General features: G+C 53.3%; 1 protein-coding gene across 7 annotated transcripts in view; it reads left to right on the top strand.

The window, feature by feature from the left end:
• Hspg2 (heparan sulfate proteoglycan 2) overlaps nt 1-24442 on the top strand; it is a 102216-nt gene that overhangs the window by 22578 nt on the left and 55196 nt on the right. For 4 of the 7 annotated variants that reach the window (XM_085838825.1, XM_085838823.1, XM_085838821.1 and 1 more), the window contains exons 2-17: nt 9287-9422; nt 10900-10944; nt 16319-16428; nt 16527-16585; nt 17067-17227; nt 18932-18982; nt 19357-19485; nt 19726-19980; nt 20069-20188; nt 20671-20802; nt 20930-21074; nt 21166-21317; nt 21438-21584; nt 23468-23631; nt 23930-24109; nt 24197-24393. In XM_085838825.1, coding sequence (XP_085694951.1) covers nt 9287-9422; nt 10900-10944; nt 16319-16428; nt 16527-16585; nt 17067-17227; nt 18932-18982; nt 19357-19485; nt 19726-19980; nt 20069-20188; nt 20671-20802; nt 20930-21074; nt 21166-21317; nt 21438-21584; nt 23468-23631; nt 23930-24109; nt 24197-24393 — 2183 coding nt within the window. The remainder of the gene's footprint in view (nt 1-9286; nt 9423-10899; nt 10945-16318; nt 16429-16526; nt 16586-17066; nt 17228-18931; nt 18983-19356; nt 19486-19725; nt 19981-20068; nt 20189-20670; nt 20803-20929; nt 21075-21165; nt 21318-21437; nt 21585-23467; nt 23632-23929; nt 24110-24196; nt 24394-24442) is intronic. The other 3 variants (XM_085838827.1, XM_085838826.1, XM_085838822.1) reach the window with 1 other exon arrangement.

Below are 24442 nucleotides of genomic sequence, written 5' to 3'. Positions count from 1 at the left end.
ATGTGGGGGTGTCAGGTCTCCTGGCACGGGAGTTACAGACAATTGTGAGCTGCCATGTGGTTGTTGGGAATTGAACCCGGGTCTTCTGGAAGAAGAGCCAGTACTTAACCGCTGAACCATCTCTTTAGCCTCAAAAATTTTATTTTTAAGATGATGGGTAGGTGCCAGGGTGGAGGTGTGTGCGGAGAGCTCTAATCCCTAAGCTGGAGTTATAGTCCAACGTGGGTGCTGGGTCCCAGACCCAGGTCCTCAGCAAGAACAAAGTGCATTCTTAACCACTGAGCAGTCTCTGCAGTACACCGCAACCTCTGTCCTTTCTTGAATTTAACAACTATGGTGAGCACCTGCCATGGACAAAGAGCTGAAGGGCACAGGGGCCTTGGTGGAACCTTCTAGTGGAGGGGAGGATGGACAGAATTGAGTAGCCAGTGAGAGCCAGGGGGATGGGGAGAGAGGGAGAGGGAGCCAGCATGGATTCCAGACCTGGAGTGTGGCCTGGACAGGTCTCTAAAAGGTGACATTTGAGCAGAAACCAGGGGAAGAGAGGAGTGGCTGATGGAATGTGTGAGTACAGGGACCAAGGAAGAGAAAACAGCAAGTGCTAAGGCCCTGGGGTAGGAAGAGCCTAGGCGTTTTTGGATAGTCTGAAGAAGACAATGTAGCTGAAAGAAAGAACAGAACAGAACAGAACAGAACAGAACAGAACAGAACAGAACAGAACAGAACGGGAGGTTGGCAGGTGTGTATGTGTGCGTGTGTCTGTCTGTCTCTCTGTCCGTTCATCCACTGGTTGCCATAGTGAGGGCCTTCTCACCCTTTGGTGGGTTGAAGGCAGCAAAAAGGCCCGATACAATAGGTTTAGTGAGTAGACATTCTCGTTATTGGCAGCTCGTTTTAATGGAAGCCTTGGGGAACATACCCTAGCCTCCTGCAGGTGTGGACAGGCCCGAGGCCTGGCCAGATAGGTGGGACTGGCCTCAGAATCCTAGACAGGCCAGTGCCCCACAGCAGCAGGGCTGCCAGGAGCCAGCGAACCTGAGATGTAAGGCAGGCTGTGAACAAGAGGTGGCACGTGAACGCTGCGGGCAGTTGGCACCGGCTGTGCTCGGCAGAGAGCGTTCAGCCCCCCAGGGACCTTTCTTCTGGGCAGCTCTGCCTGAAAACTGTTCCCACCCCCGGCCTTGACCATACCCGACCTGAGGGTGAGGTGGGAGCACTTCCCAGAGGGATTTCTGGGTGCTCCCTGTTGCTGCAGGGGAGCACTCCAGCCTCCAGGAGAGGCCCATTCTTGGGATGTTTTAAGGAGCCTGTAGGGAGTGGAGAGTCTGTGTAGAGTGGGAGCCTTCAGAGTTCACAATGCAGCTGAGGCCCAAGCACTTGGAAGTGGGAAAGCCCAGGCATGGCTCCCCTGATGGCCTCTGCCTCACGCATGTCCCTCTGCCCCGCTTCCTCGCACCCCTCCACAGGCCACAGGCCCTCCCCAAGAGCCCCTGAACCCAAGCGTGCCCTTCTACTTTGAGCCTGCTCCACTTCACTCCACCAAATATCTCCAGACCCTTGCTAAGTGGGGGACCTCTCTGTGCATCCCCCAGCCTCTGTCCTTCCATGTCACACCCCTTGTCACACTGCGTGGTCATCACTGGGTTAGTGGTTTGGACCCCACATTGCTCAGAGAGCTCATGTAGTCCAGGCTAGCCTCAAGCTCACTACATAACTGAGAATGACCTTGAACTCCTGACCCTCCTGCTTCCGCCTCCCAGGTGCTGGGATTACATCGGTACTCCAGCACACCCAATGGATACGGCCCTGGCCGTTATTCCTAAGGGCTTTGAGTATGCTGGGCAAATACTTTCATCAGCTGATCCATATCCCCAGCCCTTGTTTTGGATGACGTTGAGACAGGGTCTTGCTATGTATCCCACTGATCTGAAACTCACTAAGTAGAGCAGGCTAGCCTCTAACTCACAGCAGACCTGTCCTGCTGCCTTTGTCTCCCCAGTGTTGAGATTGTGGGCTACACCCAGTTTGCTTCATCCCTCTATGTGGACCCAGCAAAATAGAACTCAGGAAGTGGAGTTTGAGGTGATTTGCATTCAGTCTTAATGAGCAGGGCTGGCTGGTGACGCTCTCAATAGTTGGGGAAAACAGGACACCCATCTAGAATGTGGCATGGTGCCCTGACATCAAGGTGTCCGACTGAGTGCTGGGTCTGGCTCTCTCTACCTCACTTCCAGAGGTCCAGAGATCTCATGATCTCTCCTATCCTGCCTGGGCAGAAGCTGATGGGCATAGATGCCAGCCTAGCTATGTGAGAGGGATGCTGAGGTGACGGGCACCTCAAGGCCTCCTAGAGCAAGGCTAGCTAGCTTCAGAGTTCTCTGTCCTCACTTCTCCACGAGCTCCAGGCCCCACTTGCCACCAGGCACAGTGGTGCACATCTGTCATCCCAGTACTCTGAAGGCTGAGGCAGGAGGATTCCCTACAGGTTTTAGTCCAGCCTGGGCTCTACAGTGTCCGGCTTATCCAGGGGTTTATAGTGAAACTGTCTCACAAAATAAAATAAAATGTTTTTAAAACAATAACAACAACAAATCAAACTAACAATAAACCACCTTCTTGGCATACACAGCAGTCTTGTGCATGGATGATGGAGACCCCTTGAAGCTGCTAAAAGAAAAAGCAGCAGGCTGTGGATGGTGTTCAAAGCCACATTGGAAAGCCTCCAGTCTCAAGTTCCTGCATCATGGGCTTTTACCACAAGCCCCAATCCTTCTAGTGCTCCCTAATGCCCTGGAGGGTCCTCCCTAGTGCCCTGGCTGGAATGCAGCCTTTCCAGATTCCAGGCCTTGAGGAGCAGGGGTGGGGTCAAGCAGGGGTCTCCTGGCCCCTGTTGCTGAGCTAGTAAGAACAGGTAGGCCTCCTGCCCCCTGCGTTTCAAATGTAGTTCCCATTAGCTGTGTGTCCTTGGCAGGTAGCTTTACCTCTCGGTGCCTAGTTTCCTGACATGTGAGTCGCAGTTTCCACGACTTGGTATGGATATAAGTGTTCTGTGTCTCATAAGGTCACCATCCCATCCGCGCACAGTGGCACTCTGTCAACCCTTGTCCTCCTTTAGGGGAGTGATTCTTCCCAGCTGAGTGGCTGGCAGAGGTCCTACTGCCGCCTCGAGGGCCCAAGGGTGAGAAGCTGGCAGCTCTCCTGAGCGGCACGGGCACATGGGTCTGCCAGAGAAGGCACAGCCACCTCTTTTCCGGCCCGGCGCCCCTCTCAGACTGCCAGGGGATTAAAGGCCTTTGGGCCTTTATGTTCTGCTCACCCGCCCCTGGCAGTTTGCACTGCAAACTGCTGCCCCGACAGATTCCTTTCCCCTCTGCCGTCTGTTGCCCTCGACAGGACACTGTGCAGCGGGGGAGGGGGCGTCTTGGCCCTGTCCCTGTGGTCTGAGCTGGAGCTGGGAAAGTGGCACCTGTAGGGTGTCTTGCTAGGAACCCGCATCATGGCAGAGGGACCGAGGTTTGGGGCTGTGGCCATGTGGACCAGGGGAGACGGAGGCAAGTAGTCAGACCCACCCCCACTGTCTCTGGATTCTGATGAGGTGAGCTCACTCCAGCCCCAGATGCCTGGAGTCTTGCCCTGGGCAGCCATAGCTGCCCTGGGGAGCTGCTTGGAGGGGGAGGGGCTCAGAACTTCCCGACCAGCTGTGGGGGTGGAGGGGGCTCAGTTCCAGACCTGGGCCACGAAGACAGAGGCTGGGAGCTGGTCACCCAAGGCATGCGAAGAATGTCTCCGGAGAACCCCACTCCCACCCCACCCCCCACCCTCAGCTAGCCCCAGAGCTGGCCAGGTAGCTGGAACAGAATCCCAGCTCTGTGGCTCACCCCAGCCTAGGCTCTGTCACTTAACCAGCCTCCCTCATTCCAAACCAGGAGGTGAGCCTAGGCAGGGAGCTCACACCCCACCGCACCTCAGCCACACCCACCCTCACTTCCCCTCTGACCTCCCTGTATGGTACCCATTTCCACACACACTATCCACAGTGCTTAATGGTAGGCCCTCCCTCACCTGCCTGATCATAGGTACACACTGTCCTCTCTGAACCTCCGCTTCCTCATATGTAAAATTTGCAGCGGCAGGATGGAAGCTCTTGGGGTTGGATGCTGTTTGGAATCCAGAAGTTTTTGAGTTTGAGAAAGGAGACTCAGAGCACTTGCTGGCTGTGAGGTGACATCCTCCGTAGGACCTGGGGCCACCCCCCCCCCCGACAATCAAAGGCATCGACATTGCTGCCAAAATCTTGTAGTTCAGCAGGTGTCAGTGTCTCAAGCCTTTAAAGCCAGCACTTGAGAGGTGGAGACAAGAAAATCTTAAGTCTGAGGCCAGCCTGGTCTGCAGAGTGAGTTCCAGACCAGCCAGGGCTACACAGTGACTCCCTGTCTCGAAGACAAACAGAAACAAAGCCATAATGGGCACGGTGTCTTATTCCTGTAATTCCAATGTGGTGGGGTTGGAGGCAGGAGGATCGTGAATTTTAGGACATTCTTGTCTGCATAGCGAGTTTTAAGCCCGTCTGGGAAACCTTGTCTCAAACAAAATAACCACCCGCGTCCCCCACCCCGCCACCCCAAAGCAAAACCCAAAGTATGGTTGAACATGCTTATGATCTCAGCCTTTGGGAGGCTGGGGCGGGAAGGCCTAGGCCAGCCTGAGCTACACAGTGGGACCTTGTGCAGGAAGGCCTAGGCCAGCCTGAGCTACACAGTGGGACCTTGTGCAGGAAGGTCTAGGCCAGCCTGAGCTACACAGTGGGACCTTGTGCAAGAAGGCCTAGGCCAGCCTGAGCTACACAAGAACAGATGAAGGAACTCTGGGATTTTCCACTTTTTACTGATACAGAATTGGTGTCGATGCAACATCAGGCCTATGGGGTTGCTGCAAGGATGAATGGTTGCTCTATGCAGTGTGTGGGAAGGACTTGGCTTGAGAGAACCTTCATGAAGTCTGGGTCTTTGTGTGTGTGTGTCTAGAATCTGAACTCACTCAGGTTCTCATGTCTGGTCAGCAAGCATCTTTCTCACTGGGTCACCTCCTAGCCCCTCTGGCTCTTACTGTCTTCTCTCATGTTCCTGTGGGTCAGCAGCCTTGATCCAAGCAGTCGTAGAAGCAGTCTATAGTATAACCTTTGAAAGGTTCACACTCAATGCTCTCTGTCCTGTATGTACCTGTGTCCCCATGTTCCAGGCCTTGTCTGGTTTCTATGCCCTGCATGTCTCTTCGCTCTGAAAGCATCCTAGTCAACCTTGACTCCCTCCGATGCCTCATGGATGCTACCAAGGACAGCCTACTTTCTGTCTCTTCTTTCCTTGTCCCTCTTGACTTTTATAGGCCTTGGATCTAGAGGTATCTCCGTGCGTGTGTCCCTTATCCTCACCAAGAAAACCTGGACAGCACCCAGGGCATGAGTCTGCTGCCTCCCAGAAGTTCTTGTTTGGCCACCTGTTTGGGTTCAGAGAGTAGCTGTCACTAGGGACCACCCTGCCTGTATCCTTGCCTCAAGGAGTCATGTTAGAGGCAGACTTTGGCCTTGGCCTGCGTGAATCAGCCACTCCCCTTCCCCCAGCAACCTACAGGTCTGGAAAATCCCCTCTCAGCTTGGCTCCTTCCTTGCTGGCTCAGATCTCCCTCCAGTCCTGCCTGAGTACTCCTGTTCCTCTGGGAGGAAGCAGGGCTCCCGCATGGCCGGAGACAGGCTAAGGGGCAGGAAGCCTGGGTTCTATTTCTGCCTGTGACCTTGGAGCTACCCATGGCCCTCCTTAGGACTTAAGGAACACACTCGCACAGGCCCAGGCTGCTGCCAGCCCAGCATCCCCTTGGGCCATTCAGGGGACTGGTCAGGTTAAAGATGGAGCCTGGGTAGCCTTGGGCATTCATTCTGGTACTGCCATCTTGTTGGGCCTTGCAGCCTCAGTGAGGTCTAGCCCAGTGATTCGGCTTTGCCTGGTTAGTGCAGAGCTTGAAGCACAGGTTAGCCCCATGGTGATCTAGGCAGAGTCTGTGGGGAAGACACACACCACTACCTCACCACCTCAGAGGGTCTTTGTGAGCTGTGGTTCTCTGGGTGACATGTATTATGCTGAAAGGGGACCTGAGGGGGACTCTCAGGGTCCTTAGCACTCACTGGTGAGAGGTTAGATCTGCAGCCAGCTTCGGGCGGTCCTGGTGTGCAGGGAGCACTCTGTGAGCGAGTACTGGCTCTGGCCAGCCTTGACTGTCCCAAGGAAAGGCTAGCCTTGCTAGCGCTCAGACTCTTCTACCATCAGGTGTCCAGGCCCACTCTGCTATTTTTTTTTTCCAGAGCCTCTTTCCCTCTGGCTCCATTTCCCCTCCCAGATGTGAAACACAGCTGCCTTTGCATAGACAGCTTTTTTTTTTTTTTTTTTTTTTTTTTTTGCAAACGAAGTCTCTGCCCCTGGCTGTCTTAGCTCTCCCTGAGGGCCCTGGCTGCCCTTGTATGCTCCAATATTGGGGAGAGAGCTACAGGCGAGAGCAGCTGCCACCGTCAACCTGGTGTCTGGGGCTGGGGGCCTTCTGACTCAGAGCCCTGTGCCCTTGGCTTTCCTGCAGATGTGTGTTCCTGGCGTGTTTTTTCTTGTTGAATCTCACTTTGCTATTTCCTGTCCGGTTCCAGGCTACTCCCCCACCCCACCCCCTTCCTCCCTACAAGAAGCCCTGGATCTTACTTAGCAGCAGGAGTTTCCTTTCCAGACAGCAGTATCTAAGCGGTGCCAGGGATCTGTGCAGCTCGTGCTTGGCCCCCATAGCCTTGCTCGAATGGGCACTGGGAGGGTGTGATCATAACACCGTGACTTTTCCTACCTGGAAAGGACCCAAGTATGCCCTTTCTCAAAGCTTCTGTGCCCCTGATCAGTGTCCCTGCCCCAACTCTAGCCTCTTAGTCCCCTGGTGTCAATCAAGGCCTGCTCAAGGCTGACCCTCCAGACACCTCTATTCCCAGGCAGGAAAGAACCAAACCTCTAGTCTTGTTAAGTGTGCCTCTCAGAATCTCATGGGCATGCACAGCTCTGTCAAACCTGCAATGAGAAGCTGCCTCCGGGGCTCTGAGAAGGAGCCAGAAATCTGTTTTTCACCAGCCCTTGGGGGATGAGGGTGGGGGTGTTTTTGCTTTTGTTTTGTGTTTTGGTGATGGTGGTACTTGGGCCCAAACCCAGGGCTTTGTGCCCATGAGGAAGGCAAGTGTTCTATCGGCGAACCACTGAGACATACCCTAGACAGGACACTGTGTTTTTGAGGTGAGACCTCAATAAGGCCCCTGCTGGCCTTGAACTCATGACCTTCTTGATTTTGCCTCTTTTTAAAAAATTCTTTTTTTTTTATTTTTTAATTTTTATTTTTTTATTACGTATTTTCCTCAATTACATTTCCAATGCTATCCCAAAAGTCCCCCATATCCTCCCCCCCCCCTTGATTTTTGCCTCTTGAGTGCTGGTATTACAGGCATGTCATATGTTCTGCTACCACTCCTGGAGAGTCTGAGGTCACATACCTGCATGCATAGGGACATAGTCTGCAAGCCTTTGACTACCACTGTGGACAGGAATGAGCCCTTATGTGGTCAGGAGATGAGAATCAGGTGGCAGCATGGCTCTTTGGCTATGAGGATCAGACAGTAGGTCACACCATGGTGTCAGGTGAGGGCAGTACAGCTCTTATCCAAGGCTCAGCAGCCGGGCAAACACAAAGTGACCACGTGGTGCTCAGGCCCAGACGTACACACACACACACACACACACACACACACACACACACGATGGCTGTGCCTGGCAGTGTGGATCAACTGGCAGCAGATAAGACAGACCCAGGGATTTTGTGTCTACTTATGGGAACGGCAACATAGGATGGGAGAGAGTGCCACACAGAGTGAAGGAGAGACCAGTGGTTTGCCCATAAGTGTGTGAGTGAGTGTGTGTGTGTGTGTGTGTGTGTGTGTGTGTGTGTGTGTGTGTGTGTTTGAGATAAGGTCTTAGGTAACCCACACTGACCTCCACTTTGCTGTGCAGCCAAGGTTGACCTTGAACTGATTCTCTTGCCCCTAGCCTAAGTGTTGGGATTATCGGTGTGAGCCGATACACCAGGCTAGTTCTGCCTTTTTGTTACTGGGCAATTAGGGGTGATGGCTAAGTAGATGTAAGGGATAACAAGAGTTGGTTCTAGAAACCAGGCAAGAAAGGACATTGCAGCAGAAGGCCCTGGGGGACATGTATAGAATTGGGGTTTTCACAAGGAACTGTGTCCCTCTGACCAGACACCGGTGGCTGAGCCTCCGCGGTGCCTGAAGCCCTTTCACCAGAATTCTGGATTGTTCTGGGGTCATTGAATACCTGGGCCTGGGGCCTCCCAGCCTTTGGGTTCCCTGGATGGTTTTCCTCTTAGTTACCTGGACAACACCTTTGAAAACATCTAGATATTGTCCAAGTAGATGCAGGCATTCGCAGCCCACAGCCATTTCTGGGGAAAGCCTGGGTCATGGGTCCCTGGACCTCTTGCTTAGCCTTGTGCTGTGCCGCTGCCCCGAACCTCCCCCTCGCTTTCCCAGGACAGATGCCAGAGATGCACTTGAGCTTAGCATTAGCCTGAGGTCGTGGGGAGCTGATGTCTGTCTTGCCTCCATTTAGACACAAGCATTTAGCTGCGGGGCTTTATGTGTTCTGAGCAGTGGGATGACTTAGCTGCAGGGTTTTATGTGTTCTGAGCAGTGGAATGTGCTGCCTGTGACCAGGCTTGGACACCAGACCTGGTGGTAAAGGCCAAGGACTTGAGGAGGGAGGAACTGTCACAGAAGTCTACATCAATTCTCTCGCTTCTGCCCTTGTCCCCTCCACACTTAAACTGGTCACTCCTCTACCTGCCAATGTCTTTCCAGGTTACCTAATGTCCCCTTGCCTACTCTCGTGTCCTGGGTGTCCCTTGCATTCTCCAAAGACAAGGAAGCCACCTTTTACCAAATGATCTTCCTTTTGCTGTCTGCTTTCTCCAAAGAGTCCTTGAGAATCTGCACATTAGGCTCTGAGTCCTCCTGGCGTTAGTGGATCTTTGGATAGCTGATTCACAAAAAGTGACTCCTCCTGCTTCTCTTAGCTGTAGTGAATATAGCAACGGTGGGGAGCAATTGGGATGGAATTTGGGTCCTCTCTGAAATGAAGAGAAGGGAGGGCCCTAGGGTTTGGCGATTAACAGGAGAGGGTAATTCATGGGCTGTCATCTCCCATAGGTGACGCATGGGCTGAGGGCCTACGATGGCCTTTCCCTCCCTGAGGACACAGAGACTGTCACAGCGAGCCGGTATGGCTGGACCTACTCATACCTCTCTGATGATGAGGACCTGCTGGCAGATGACGCATCGGGAGGTGAGTCATGTGTCCCCCCTACTAGGGATGGAGGGTTTCCAGGAACAGTTCTGGCTGTAGAAAGTTCTATGAAGGGGCTGGTGAGATGGCTCAGTGGGTAAGAGCACCCGATTGCTCTTCCAAAGGTTCGGAGTTCAAATCCCAGCAACCACATGGTGGCTCACAACCATCCGTAACGAGATTTGACTCCCTCTTCTGGAGTGTCTGAAGACAACTACAGTGTACTTACATATAATAAATAAATAAATAATAATAATAATAAATAGAAAAAAAAAGAAAGTTCTATGAAACTCACCCCAGATAGGACCTCAAGAGATGGTCCATAAATTGAGCATGGTGGTATATACCTACTTAATTCCTGAACTTGGGAGGTGGAGGCAGAAAGATCAGGAGTTCCAGGCTAGCCTCCACTATACATGAGTTCGAGACCAGCCTGCCTTAAATGAGACCTTGTCTTAAAAACAACAACAAACCACCAAAGAACAACACATGTGGGGGCTGGAGAGATGGCTCAGTGGTTAAGAGCACTGACTGCTCTTCCAGAGGTCCTGAGTTCAATTCCTTGCAACCACAAGGAGGCTCACAACCATCTGTCATGGGACCCGATGCCCTCTTCTGGTGTGTCTAAAAACAGCCATAGTGTACTCACATACATAAAATAAATAAATCTTGGGGCTGGCGAGATGGCTCAGTGGTTAAGAGCGCCGACTGCTCTTCCGAAGGTCCAGAGTTCAAATCCCAGCAACCACATGGTGGCTCACAACCATCCGTAACGAAATCTGATGCCCTCTTCTGGAGTATCTGAGGACAGCTACGGTGTACTTACATATAATAAATAAAGAAAGGAAGAAATTCCTTAAAAAAAAAAAAAAATAAATCTTATTTTAAGAACAACACATGCACAAAATAGATTAGAGCTAGCAAGATGGTTCAGTGGGTGCTTGCAACCAAGTCTCACGACTTCAGTCCAATCTCTATAACTGGCGTCGTAGAAGGACGGACCCAGCTGGGACCTCCATGTGCTCACGGTGGCACACATGTGGTCACAGGCATACACCCACTAGAAGAAACAAACAAAAAAAGATGTGGATGTCCTGAACTCCGAGCCTCATGATCCTGGGATCGGCCCACCTCTCTGACCCTAGGCTGGCCACCACTCAGGGGAAAGTGGTTGACAGTTCACAGTAGGGGACACATCCTCTCCACCTTATCTCCTCCTTGTCCCTATTTGTAAGTCAACCTGACCTGGCTCCTCTGCCCCACCCACTGGACAGACGGTCCCTGGAATTTGGGACCTCAGGCCATACGCTCTGATGGAGGCTTCCAAGCTAACTAGGCATGGGGTGTGGGTGGAGTAACTGTCCTGTGTTCTGTGTACACCCTTCACCACTGGGCCAGGAGCTTACAATGCCTGGCACCACGTTGGTGCTCAGTGAGTATTTGTTGTGGCTGAGTATAGTCTCACTTTTTCTTGCAGATGGCCTCGGCAGCGGAGACGTGGGCAGCGGGGACTTCCAGATGGGTAAGTTGCTCAGGGGGTCCTCAGAGCAGGCCTGTTGGTTGCAGAGGTCTCATCTTTTAGCAGAAGCCCCAAGGGACCTGTGGAGATGGTCCCCTTCCTGCCAAATGACAGTTGTGTGAGCTGATGGGCCCTAAGCCTCCAGCCTCAGCTCTGCGCAGCTGGCTGCCCTTGGGGTATGGCCAGCGGCTGGGCTTAGTCCCATCTGGGAGGCACAGGTGTATATCCCGATGCTCAAGGTCTTGATGTGTACGTAGCCTATGAGCTCGCCCAGGACTGACGCCCTTCCTATGTAGGTAGACCTCACTCCTCTCCTAACCTGCCTGTCAGTCTCTCCCCCTAGCTGGTGTCCTGCTCTGGTGACTGCATATTTCTCTACCCCTGTGGTAACTTCTGTCCACTCTCTCCTTGACTCTCCAGCTCCATCTGTGCCACTGTCTCTTCCCTCTCCTGCTCTCTCTGTCCTCCCCATCTTTGCCACCGCCTAGACATTTCTCTGCTGTCTGCCCACTCTGGTTTCTGTGTGTCCCTGCTCCAGTGTCTCTGGTTGTCTGTCTCCTTTGCCGGCTCTGCTCTTCCTGTCATCGCTCTGCAGACCTCCCTCCCCGCTCATCCTTGACATTCAGTCTTTCTCCCTGTGGTCCTCTGTCCAGCCCACCTTGGCCAAGAGCCACACAGGAGGTCAGAGGCGGCCCTCTCTGAACAGCCAAGTGCAGGCCAGTCCCTGGGCCTCGCCCAGCATGGCTCCAGATTGGAACATAGTGCTGGCGCCCTGCTGTTCTTCCTCTACTGGTGGTGCCCGGGATGCAGCCAGGCTCTTTGGAGTTGGGAGCAGCTTGTCTGAGCCTCTGAACAGGCTGGTGCGCTGCCCAGCTAAGGGCTCCCAACCTGGAGACTCAGCCCAGTCATGATGAGGACTCTGCTAAGCAGGAATGGATACTTGGAGCTGGGGTGGCCTCTAGAGGCTAGGGGTGTATGCCTCTCACTCACCAGGACTCAGGGCAGCATAATCTTCCTCCTTTCCAGCCTCTGATCTCAGTGAATGCTTTAGCTAGGGTCAGGAGGTCAGGTGGGGGAGGTCTGGTCAGGACAGATGCCCAGAGCACCCCCTATCCCCTCCCCCAGGCAGCCTTACAGGTCCAGCCATCTCAGTCTGGGTGGGGCCTCGGCACACGCTGCCTACATACGTGGGGTGCTTGCCCTGCCTTGCCTCTGCCTTGGGACAAGGAGAGGGGTCAGGCTGGAGGACTCCAGCCCTTCCCAGGCCCTGGTAGAAAGGGGCTTTGTGACACTCTGACACTCTCCTCAGGAGTGGGCACATTCCTGGGCAGAGGCCTGGCCTCCTCACCCGAACTTGGCCGTGGGCTGAGGCCAGGGGCCGGGGTGGGGGCTCTCAATGGGCCTCTGTGCTTGCAGACAAGAAGCCTCTGTGGTGGAGCTCAGAGCCCCACACTCCACCCACAAGCTCCACCTACTCAGCACCCACGAGCCCGGCCCCACCATTGGCTGCGGTTCAGAGCAGACACAAGCATGCCCTGACAGTATAGGGTCCACTCCTGCACCTGGCCCAGGGCCCCGGGAACCCTCTTAGCCCGAGCCATAGAGGGAGTACACCCTGGTTTGGGGGCTGTGCACCTCTAGGCCCAAAACAGAGAGAGTAAAGTGGAAGATACCTCTCAACCCAGGATGTCACATACATCTTGACCAGATGTCACATGTGCACTTCAGTCTCAGGGCCTTGGCACTTGTCCGTTCCCCTGTGCGTGGTGTCTTCTCACAGACACTGCCCGTGGCTCACCCCTTTCCTTCAAAGAGACTCCCTTCTTGGATCCCCATGGAAAACTGTACACTCCCACCCTAGCAGGCTCTCTCCCCAGCCCCCAATCCCTATAGTCCACACTTTCTTACCCATTTGGTTTATTTCCTCCCCCCCCCCACTAGAAAATGCTCTCCCTGGGGATGGAAACTTGCATTTGATGAGTCTATTGCTGTACCCCTGCCCTAGAACACCACCTGGCACACAGTAGGCTGCACCCCTACCCTAGAGCATCACCCGGCACACAGTAGGCAATTCATGTTGCTTCTTACCTGAATCCTTTCCTGGTCTAGGGCTTGTCCAGGAGGTCTGAGTTAATAGCTATTGTCAACCGTGCTCCCTTGCTGTGCTCCAGGAACCATGTGGATCCTCACAGCAGCACTTGGGATGGTCACTGTTGGCCTCCGGTTACAGATGCAACCTTAGAGCTCAGAAATGTCACAGGCCATCGTGGGCCATTCTGCTCCAGCAGTAGGGTCATTAACTAGTGAGCTGCCTTACCTCCACACAGTGACAAGCCAGGGAGTGTTCTGAGCACCCTGCAAACACTTCAGATTACTTGGTGACTCTTAGTAACCTGGTGGTTTTTTTTTTTAAGATTTATTTATTGTTATATGTAAGTACACTGTAGCTGTCTTCAGACACACCAGAAGAGGGCATCAGACCTCATTATGGATGGTTGTGAGCCACCATGTGGTTGCTAGGATTTGAACTCAGGACCTTCAGAAGAGCAGTTAGTGCTCTTACCCGCTGATCCATCTCTCCAGACCCCATAACCTGGTATTTATAACCTGTGCTGAAACTCACAAGTACACAAAAACATTCTGTACATGATAGGGACTTAAGAAATGATTGGGAGGCTGAGTGTGGTGGCACGTGCCTTTGATCCCAGCTTTCTGGAGGTCGGGGCAGGGGCATCAGAAGTTTGCACATCCTTAGATACATATTTTTTTCCCTTTCTTTCTTTCTTTCTTTTTTTTTTCCAAGACAGGGTTTCTCTGTGTAGCCCTGGCTGTCCTGGAACTCACTCTATAGACCAGACTGGTCTTAAACTCAGAAATCCACCTGCCTCTGCCTCCCTAGTGCTCTGCCTCCCTAGTCCCTGTTTCAGACAGTGACAAACAGGCTGGAAAAAAATGACTCTATTGAATAAAAGTACTTGCTGGACTGGGCATGGTGGCGCACGCCTTTAATCCCAGCATGCAGGAAACAAAGGCAGCTGGATCTCTGAGTTGGAGGCCAGCTTAGTCTACATAGTAAGTTCCAGGACAGCCAGGGCTACATATGAAACCCTTTCTCCAACTTTGTTTGTTTGTTTGTTTTGAGACAGGGTTTCTCTGTGTAGCCCTGGCTGTCCTGGAACTCACTCTGTAGACCAGGCTGGCCTCGAACTCAGAAATCCGCCTGCCTCTGCCTCCCAAGTGCTTGGATTAAAGTAGGTCCACCACTGCCCAACAAAACCCCTGTCTCCAAAACAGAACAACGCCTAAGCAAGAGACTCTGAGTTTAAATCCCCAACATTCATGTTTAAAAGGCTGTCATGGCTCCCAGGCCCTTTAGCCCCAACTGTGACAGGGTGACAGGTGTAGAGCCAGGATCTCTAGGATTACTGGAGGCCAACCCAGCTTCAGGTTCAGTGAGAGCCCCCAGCTCAGGGAAAGAAGGCGGACTGATAGAGCAAGACACTCCTTCCATGTCTTATTCTGGCCTCTATGTGCTCATGGGCACGTGTGTCTCCTTGCATGTGTGCACATAGATCACACATACACACACACACACACACACACACACACACACACACACACGAAGAAATAATTGGGAATGTGTTTGTGTGTTTATGTGTGTACACACCATTCTCTGTGTAATGTAGGCATATTGTATAGATGGATTTGGTTATTATTTGTCTGGCATCTGCTAGTTGCGTATGTGTTATATGTATGTATATACATGTGCACACGTGGGTGTGCATGTACTTACACATACAAATGTCCGGCTCATCTGCCACTAGAGAGTTCAATCCACAATTCCAACTCAAGATCATTGTGCTGCCCAGCTGTCCATCACTGTGATGTAGTCAGCATAGAAGGGAGAAAGATTTCCTTTGGTTCAGTTTCAAGAGTTTCAGAACAGGGCCGTTGGCTCTGCTGCTTTGGGCCTGTGTCGGCACAGTATACTGTAATGGGAGTGTTTGGCAGAGGAGTCTGGCTCACCTGCTAGTGTCTGAGAAGCAGAGAGAGGAGACGTAAGAGCTGAGTCTCAATATCCCTTGTGAGGCTAGACTCTCCCTCAGTGACCTAACTCCTATCCAGTAGGCTCCACTTCCCAACAGCAAAACAGCCAGAGGCTGGAGAGATGGCTTAGTTGAATAAGAACACTTGCTAAGAGGTTTCCTACCTTCCAATAGCGCTATAAGCTGGGGACCGAGCTTTCAACTCGTGGACCTTTGGAAGACTTGAGACCCAAACTCCAGCCAAACTGATAATCTGTGTCTATAATCTGTGTTGTATACATCCGGCGCTGAAGGAAACGGCAGTCATATGTTATATTCACAGCAGAATGACTTGAGTTTATTTGACCATGACTCACAGATAAGCCCTTGGGCCATGCATGAGTGGGTTCTCCGTTTCCTCCTGGAGCCTCCTACTTTGGTGGGGCAGGGTGACAGGTGACCACACTTCTCAGTCCCAAGTGCTGGCTCTGCACACAGGAGCAGTGCGGGAAGCCAAGTGTCCTTTACTCCGTGTGGCAGCCATGGGGTGGGAGTGCTTTGACTCCCTCACCCCCACATTTCCTGAAGAAGGAATGAGACTTTCTTTTTTTCTTTTTTTGTTTTTTGTTTTTTTGTTTTGTTTTGTTTTGTTTTGTTTTTTTGAGACAGGGTTTCTCTTTGTAGCTCTGGCTGTCCTGGAACTCACTCTGTAGACCAGGCTGGCCTGGAACTCAGAAATCCACCTGTCTCTGCCTCCCAAGTGCTGGGATCAAAGGCGTGAGCCACCACTGCCTGGCTTTTTTTTTTTTTTTTTTGAATGAGACTTTCATTGAGGCAGGTCAGTGTGTGGAGTAGCTGACTCTAGATCTTTGCCACTGTGGTACCGGGTGGCCCAGATGTACTCAGTAGAATTGATGCAAAAGGGGGAGGGGGAAGGTTCCCAGTTTGGGAAGTAAAGGTTCTGTGAGAGCCCAGAATGGTGGCCACACAGCAGCTAGGGCAGCCAAGGTGGTCATCTTAGAGAGTATGGCTGCTGAGCTGAGTCCAGAGCATGACGAAGAACTGACTGGAAAAACACATCACAATAAAGCGGTGTTCCTCACCAGTGGTGGGCTCGCCAGTGCCCTGCAACCGGTCCCTTCCTACCTAGCCTCCTCTGAGCCCTGGACAGACCTTCCAGGCTGCTGTGGGCTGTGTCGTGACAAGCTGTGCTGGGCCTTTCTGAGGACACACAGGTGTCAGCCGGTGTGGGGGTCCAACCTCTTATTTACAGCCTGCCTGCAGGGCTCCCACCTGCCAGGCTACCGTGGCCCTTCACCACGACTTCCCCCCACCTTCTTTCTCTTCCATAGTTTATTTCCGGGCTCTGGTAAATTTTACACGGTCCATTGAGTACAGCCCCCAGCTGGAGGATGCAAATGCCAAGGAGTTCCGAGAGGTGTCGGAGGCTGTGGTAGAAAAGGTAGGTGAGAGAGTATACCTGGGATTGGGAGCTCCCTGGGGTGGCAGAGCAATGCCGGAATATGTAGGCAGCATCTGATGGTGGTGTGTCCCCCACAGCTGGAGCCTGAATACAGGAAGATCCCCGGAGACCAGATTGTCAGTGTGGTGTTCATCAAGTGAGATGGATTCCTGGGGATGGGAAGGGCAGGGGGCAACCAGAAGGGGTGGCCAAGGATGGGGAGGGGCCTGGGTACCAAGAACAGGTCAGGGAGGGTCCTGAGGAGTGGATTATTTTTTTTTGATGGGGATTCAGAAAGCATAGGTGGGGGATCCATTACCAGAAATGGCCCTACCTGGGCTGGTGAGATGGCTCAGCGGTTAAGAGCACCGACTGCTCTTCCAAAGGTCCTGAGTTCAAATCCCAGCAACCACATGGAGACTCACAACCATCTGTAACGAAATCTGATGCCCTCTTCTGGAGTGTCTGAAGACAGCTACAGTGTACTTACATATAATAAATAAATAAACAAATATTTAAAAAAAAGAAAAAATAAAGAAATGGCCTTACCTTAGGCCCAGGCTGCCCAGGTAGAGGGGTCCGGGTGTCTCGCAGGAACTTGACAGAGGCGTGCAGATTCCAGGCCTTTTCCTTCCCAGGGAACTGGATGGCTGGGTCTTTGTTGAGCTGGATGTTGGCTCGGAAGGGAATGCGGACGGATCTCAGATTCAAGAGGTGCTGCATACAGTGGTCTCCAGTGGCTCCATCGGCCCCTATGTCACCTCCCCCTGGGGGTTCAAGTTCCGACGCCTGGGCACAGGTGAGCCTGTCCTCCAGACCCACTCAGGTCACTCCTCCCCTCCAGTTCCTCAGACTCTGGCCCACTTCGGTGTCTCTACCTTGGGCCATCCTGACCTGGACAAGCAGAGCCCTAGAGATAAGGAGCTCAGTCCATCCTGAGCCTGACCGTCAGTCTTGTTTAAAGTCTCTACCTGGGGAGAGCCAGACTGCTTCCTCTAGCTAGCACCTCGGAAGCTGTCTCCTTGTAGACCTCTGTATTTTGACAGGAGATTCAACTCCTTTATACAGTACTCTCCTTTATACGCACTTTATAAACACTTTATACAGTGTCAGAAGACACCAGCATCCAGTTAAACAATAGTTGTTGGACTGGGGAGTTTAAAAAAAGCTTATGCTGAGCCAGGGGGTAGAGGCCACACACTTATGATCTCAGCGTTCAGGAGGTAGAGGCGGGAGGATCTCTGAGTTCGAGACCAGCCTGGTCTACAGAGTGAGTTCCACGACAGCTAGGGCTACACAGAGAAACCCTGTCTCGAAACACCCCCCTTGCCCCGCCCCCAAAGGAGAAACGTTTTCAGGGAGAACTTGAGGACTAGAGGTCAGATCCCTCGCATCCATGCAAATACCAGGAGAGTGTGAACCTGCCTGTAATCCATCCAGCTGTCAGGAGCCAGGGACGGCCTCCCCAGGGCAAGCTAGCTGGCTAGACTATAGAGTCAGCAAGCTCTGACTCAGGAGAGACACTCTGCCTCAGTATAAAAGGTAAAGACAGATCAAGGAAGACAACCAGTGTCAGCCTCAGGCCTCCATACCCACACACATCACATACATGTGCATCTTCATGGTATGCGTCTATACAGGCAAAGACACACACCACACACACCACACACACACACATACACCCATCTCATTGTGTGTGTTTGCTGACTGAAATCCGTCCGTCTTTTCCCAAGCACCAAGTGAATGCAGGCAGGCCCTGTGCATGAGGCCCCGATACCCAGCATCCATCGGGGGCCTCCCAAGTTCCATAAAGTATTCCTCGTGTTTTCAAGGTGAGGGAACTGAGGCTCAGGAAGAAAAAGCAGCCGCTCACAGCAATGGGGATGCAAATCAGATCCCATTTGTGTGCTGCTCTCTCGGAAGCCATGTTGGATGGGAAATGGAAGACAAACAGGCCCTGAAAGGACAGGAAACGGGCCCAAAGTCACACAGCTGTTAGATGCAAAAGCCAGGCCCGGGTGCTCAGCGTCAGTTAGTCCAGGCTTCCGGTCACTGTGCCCGCTGCCCTGTCTTTCCACCAAGTCTTTCCTGGACCAGTTCTGGTTTATTTCTCATAGGCTGTGCTACTCAGCCCTTCATTGGTTCCTTCCCACCACCTCAGTGTCCTTACAGAGTAGACTCTCATTTGTCATGTCATGTGCCTCTGACTCACTGAAGCTCCAGACAGGACCAGTTCTATCCCTACATGGTATCAAGTCTACAAGGCTAAAAAGCAAAGCAAAGCAACCAACCAAATAAACAAACCTAGTGAGCGCCTTTGTTCTATATGCACCCCGAGTCTCTGTCAGTGCACCCCCAAACTAAACTTGCTCTGTTGGGTTTTCAGACCCAGGTCTGAAGTTTGCTGGAAGCCTAGCCATCTGTTCCTCACCTCAGTGAGTTCTGACTGGGGGAGAGGGGACAGGCTTGGTAGTATAGTTTCTGACTACGGCTTCCTTTCCAGCACAGACCCCCCCGCCACCCCCAGCTGCTGTGGGGGTCACAGTGACACCAGGTGAGCGTGTGAGCCTGGCTGAGGTCCAGGGGGTTCCTAGTGAACCTGACAGATGGAGGGAGAAAAGAAGGGCAAAGGCCACTTGGCTGCCTCCTTCCACTCTGGGCCAGGCCGTGGTCTGCACGTGTACGGCATGGTGGCTGCATGCGTGTGGCATGTCACCTGTGTGAAAAAGGTCCATGTCAGGGGTTCTGCACTGCGTTCCACGCGTGCCAGGAGTGTGTACACCATGTGCTTCTTGCTCTTGCTGTCTGCCACAGTGGTCCGACTCAGGTGTTCAGAGCCACTCACAGCCATGCCTTGCCTGTGCCGTCTGTCATGGTGCTAGCTTCCTCAGGCTGCTTCCTGACTCCCCCCTCCCCTACACCCTACAGTGCACCAGTTCCCAAGAGTCTGCACAGAGACGGAGTTTGCTTGCCACAGGTATAATGAGTGTGTGGCTCTGGAGTATCGCTGTGACCGGAGGCCTGACTGCAGGGACATGTCTGATGAACTCAACTGTGGTGAGGAGCTGTTGGGAACTTCCAAGGGGGTCCCTAGGTGGCCTGCCTAGGGCTGGGCTATATCTGAGGCTCATCTGAGCTACAAGGTTTTGGGGCAAGCAGAGAGCTCTGAAGGAGGTGGAGGTGGAGAAAGACTGATGGCAGAGGCTGCTTATGGGTAGACTTCAGGGAGCATGGGGGGACTGTGGGGTTAGGGGTGAGAGGGGATGTTCACTAAACATCAAGGGATCCTGCCCACAGAGGAGGCAGTCCCCGAGCTCAGCACCCCGACACCTGCTGTGGGGAAGGTGTCACCTTTACCACTCTGGCCAGAAGCAGCCACAACACTTCCACCGCCAGTCACGCATGGACCTCAGTTTCTGTTACCCAGTGTTCCTGGGCCCTCAGCCTGTGGGCCCAAGGAGGCCTCATGCCACAGCGGACACTGCATCCCTCGAGACTACCTCTGTGATGGACAGGAAGACTGCAGGGATGGCAGCGACGAACTGGGCTGTGGTGAGTGAGCACTGCGGCTGGAGAGTGGGGGCAGGGGTCCGGTCAGCCGAGGACCGACTGTTGTGAACCCCATGCCTGATCCACACAGCGTCCCCTCCACCCTGTGAGCCTAACGAGTTCGCCTGTGAAAATGGGCACTGTGCTCTCAAGTTGTGGCGCTGTGATGGTGACTTTGATTGTGAGGACCGGACAGATGAGGCCAATTGTTGTGAGTATACCAGGCCCTACTGTCCCCCTGAGGCTGCTCTGGGAGGGGTGTTGGCCTTACTGCTTAGTAAAGGATTTGTGTTTGGAACTACCGTTAGGGGACAGTCTTTTGGCCAGGTCTGTCCTGCCTGCTTCACTGTATTTTGGTGGCCATTAGTCTGTTCTTTGTTACTGTGTCAGCGTGTGATGAGAGCGTGGGCTATGCGCATTTCTGTGAAGATGGTATCCTAGACTGATGTGCGAGCCACAGCCTAAACTGTGGGCTACTCTGTCTGCTTTGGGTTATTGTGACAGAATGCCAGAGCTGGTTGCTTTATAACTCATTGTATTTGGCTCAGTTTTGGAGGCATTGTGGGTCAAGTGGGCAAGACGGGGGGGGGGGGGGGAGGAGTGACCCAGAGGACACCTGGAGAAGGTGACAGATGAGCTGCCTTTGCCCGGCAGCCAGTGCTCTATGCTCACTCCCATTGGCTCTGTCCCCAGCTGTCAAGCAGCCTGGAGAAGTATGTGGGCCCACGCACTTCCAGTGCGTCTCCACCAGCCGCTGCATCCCGGCCAGCTTCCACTGTGACGAGGAATCCGACTGCCCTGACCGAAGTGATGAGTTTGGCTGCAGTGAGTGAGGAGGAAGCCAGCAGGGGCGGCACTGGGCAGGTTCCACTTGATTCTATTTGATCTGGACTCCGTCTCCTCTCTCCTATTGATTAAACACTTCTCTCCCGCTCTGCTCTGCCGTCCCCAGTGCCTCCCCAGGTAGTGACGCCTCCCCAGCAGTCCATCCAGGCTTCCCGGGGCCAGACAGTGACTTTCACCTGCGTAGCCACTGGTGTCCCCACACCCATCATCAACTGGAGGCTCAACTGGGGCCACATCCCTGCTCATCCCAGGTGCGACTCACTCCGGTGGGGGCGACTTGCCTGCGGAAGAGGCTGCGTCCGGGGCTCAAACCTAATCCACCACTGTCTTGGGGCCTACCAGGGTGACAATGACCAGCGAGGGTGGGCGTGGCACGCTGATCATCCGTGACGTGAAGGAGGCAGACCAGGGCGCTTACACCTGTGAGGCCATGAACTCGCGTGGCATGGTGTTCGGCATTCCAGACGGCGTACTGGAGCTCGTCCCGCAGCGAGGTGCTGTAGACAGGCCGGCAGGCATGAGTGGGTGGGTGGGTGCAGAGTGGGTGACTGGCACCAGTTCCTCAGGACCTCCTGTTGGTGGCTAACCACAGACCCTCCTATCCCTCCAAGCAGGGCCCTGCCCTGACGGGCACTTCTACCTGGAGGACAGTGCCTCCTGCCTGCCCTGCTTCTGCTTTGGTGTGACCAACGTGTGCCAGAGCAGCCTGCGTTTCCGGGACCAGATCCGACTGAGCTTTGACCAGCCCAATGACTTCAAGGGTGTGTGGATGGGTGGGCTCCTGGCTCCTACAGAACCTGGGACAGGTGGGGAAGAACCTGGGCCAAAGGGCAGAGAGTGACCCAGAAACACCGAGTTATGTCAGAAAAGCCTTTAGCTCAAGCCAGATCTCTGTCTTGTTTGCAGCCTCCCTGCCTTGGGTTGTAGGGAGGATAGACTCTGGAACCTAGACCCTACCTCTTCTCTCTCTTCTCTCTCTCTCTCTCTCTCTCTCTCTCTCACACACACACACACACACACACACACACACACACACACACACACAAAAGCACAACTAAAACGAGGGATGGAGAAATAGCTGAGTCAGCGAAGTGCTTGCCACAGAAGCGTTAAGGACTTGAGTTTGAGCCCCAGCACCCATGCGAAAGCCAAATACCATGATGTGAACCTGAAACCCCAGCCCTGGGGAGGCAGAAACAGAAGGGGCTGTGCCGGCCAGTCAGCCTAGGAACTCCAGGGTCAGTGAGAAACCCTGTCTCAAAAAATAGGTGCAGATCCATGGAGTTGATAAATTGGCTAAGAGTACTTGCTGCTCTTCCAGAGGGCATAGGTTCAATTCCCAGCCCCGGAAAAGCAGCTCGCTCCGGGAGGGGGGGATCCAACACCGTTTTCTGAGTTCTGCTGGCATCTGCACCTATTCGTGTATGCACACCTCCCAAGACATATTTTCATACATTCAAAAGAGAAAATAAATCATTAAAAAAAAAAAAAGCAGCCAAGCATGGCGAACATGCTTTTAATTCCAAGACTGGGGGCCAGAGTGAGCCAGGTCTCCGAGTTCAAGGCTGTCTTGATCTACATAGTGAGTTCCAGAACAGCCAAGGCTATGTACAGAGACAAAACCAAAACCAAACAAACCAAACAAAGACAGAGAGGGCTGCTGAGATGGCTTAGGGGGTAAAGGTGCTTGCCCCCAAGCCTGACTGATGACCTGAATTCACTCCCTTCAACCAACATGATGGAAGGAGAGAACAGATTATCTAAAGTTGGCCCCTGACCTCCATAGGCGTACTGAGGCGTGTGCGTACACGCACATAAATAAACAAATGTAGTAGTTTGTGTTGTTTTGTTAAGGTAGAGGCTGATTGAGGAAAACGTCCAACATCAACCTCTGACCTCCGCAGGCACACACATACAAGTTCACACATTTGCATATAAACATGTACACACACACACACACCCCATACACACACACAGTTGGATTGCCACCAACAAGGGAGCACCAAACAACAGAGTGTAGGTACCAAGTGCCCCTACCGTCATGTAAAGTGATGTCGGTCTTTGGGGCTGGCAGGATGCTGTAGGGAAATCCTACGGGTGAGTGAGTCTGTGCTGTGGGGAGTGAGTCTGTGCACATGTCCATGCACACACCAGGAGAGGGTTGGACCAGTGACCCCCATAAGATAAGAGTGATCCCCTTTTTGAGCGCTTCCTTTCTGCTCCCCTCAGTGGTCCAGAGGCTCTGAGAAGTCTGCTGCAGTGAGCCTCTTGCCCTTTCCTTGATGCTGTGTCACCTAACACGACTCCCAACTGTCACACTACAGTGATGGCCTTCCCTAGACCATGCACTGAAGCTTCAGAGGATAAAAACAATGAGAAAGAGAAGAAAAATTTTTGGGGAGGGAGTGGCTGGATTAAGACAGGGTCGTATGCAGCCCAGGCTGTCCTTCAATTTAAACTCATGATTTGTCCAGGAGTGCTGGGATTACATGTGTGCCATGCCCAGCTCTGCTTGGCTACAACCTGATGTCAGGAGGGAGGCATCTGTTTTCTCCCAGTTCCCCCTCCCTGGGTCCCAGCTCTCAGGCTAGCTGTCCTCTGCTAAGCATGGGCTGCCATCCTCACCTTGCTTCTGTCCTTGCAGGTGTGAATGTGACGATGCCCTCACAGCCCGGTGTGCCGCCCCTCTCCTCCACCCAGCTGCAGATCGACCCCACCCTGCAGGAGTTCCAGCTGGTCGACCTGTCCCGCCGATTTCTTGTCCACGATGCTTTCTGGGCCTTACCCAAGCAGTTTCTGGGCAACAAGGTAAGGAGGGCGGGGTCTGCTCGATCCTGCTCACCCTGAAGCAGGGCAGCTGCATCTCTAGGGACGAGGCAAGATCTCTGCTCTTCTAACCCACTTTGGGTTCTTCCCTAAGTACCCTGTGGGCTGGTAGAATGCCCCACATTGGCCTCCCTGGGTACAGCATTACATGTTTTCAGCCATGACAGCTCCCTGTGCCCACTTCTCTATAAGCCGCCTGTGGGCAGACTAAGGACCTAGAAAACAGGATTCAGCTGCCTGGGGATGACTGCCCTGCCCTGATCTGTCCTGTCTCGGCCAGGTGGACTCCTATGGAGGCTTCCTGCGCTACAAAGTGCGCTATGAACTGGCACGAGGCATGCTGGAGCCGGTGCAGAAACCAGATGTGATCCTCGTGGGTGCAGGGTACCGCCTACACTCTCGAGGTCACACCCCCACCCATCCTGGAACTCTGAACCAGCGTCAGGTCCAGCTCTCAGAGGTGAGTGGCACCAGAATCTTGGGGATTGGTGTAGTGGGGAGGGGTGCCTGCAGGCACTGACAGTCAGAACAACCCTGTCCCCTCCAGGAACACTGGGTCCATGAGTCTGGCCGGCCTGTCCAGCGGGCTGAGATGCTGCAGGCCCTGGCAAGCCTGGAGGCTGTCCTGCTACAGACAGTGTATAACACCAAGATGGCCAGTGTGGGGCTGAGTGACATTGTCATGGACACCACTGTCACCCATACCACCATCCATGGCCGGGCTCACAGTGTGGAGGAGTGCAGGTACCTGCCCTAGTGGGATTGTGAACCATGGGACACTCTCTGGGGTAGA

The sequence above is a fragment of the Mus caroli genome, unplaced genomic scaffold, assembly GCF_978045245.1.
Source record: "Mus caroli unplaced genomic scaffold, Mus_caroli_1 scaffold_6, whole genome shotgun sequence".
NCBI lineage: Eukaryota > Metazoa > Chordata > Mammalia > Rodentia > Muridae > Mus > Mus caroli.
The sequence above is the reverse complement of the archived record's forward strand: the minus strand, read 5'-3'. Positions and strand labels throughout refer to the sequence as shown.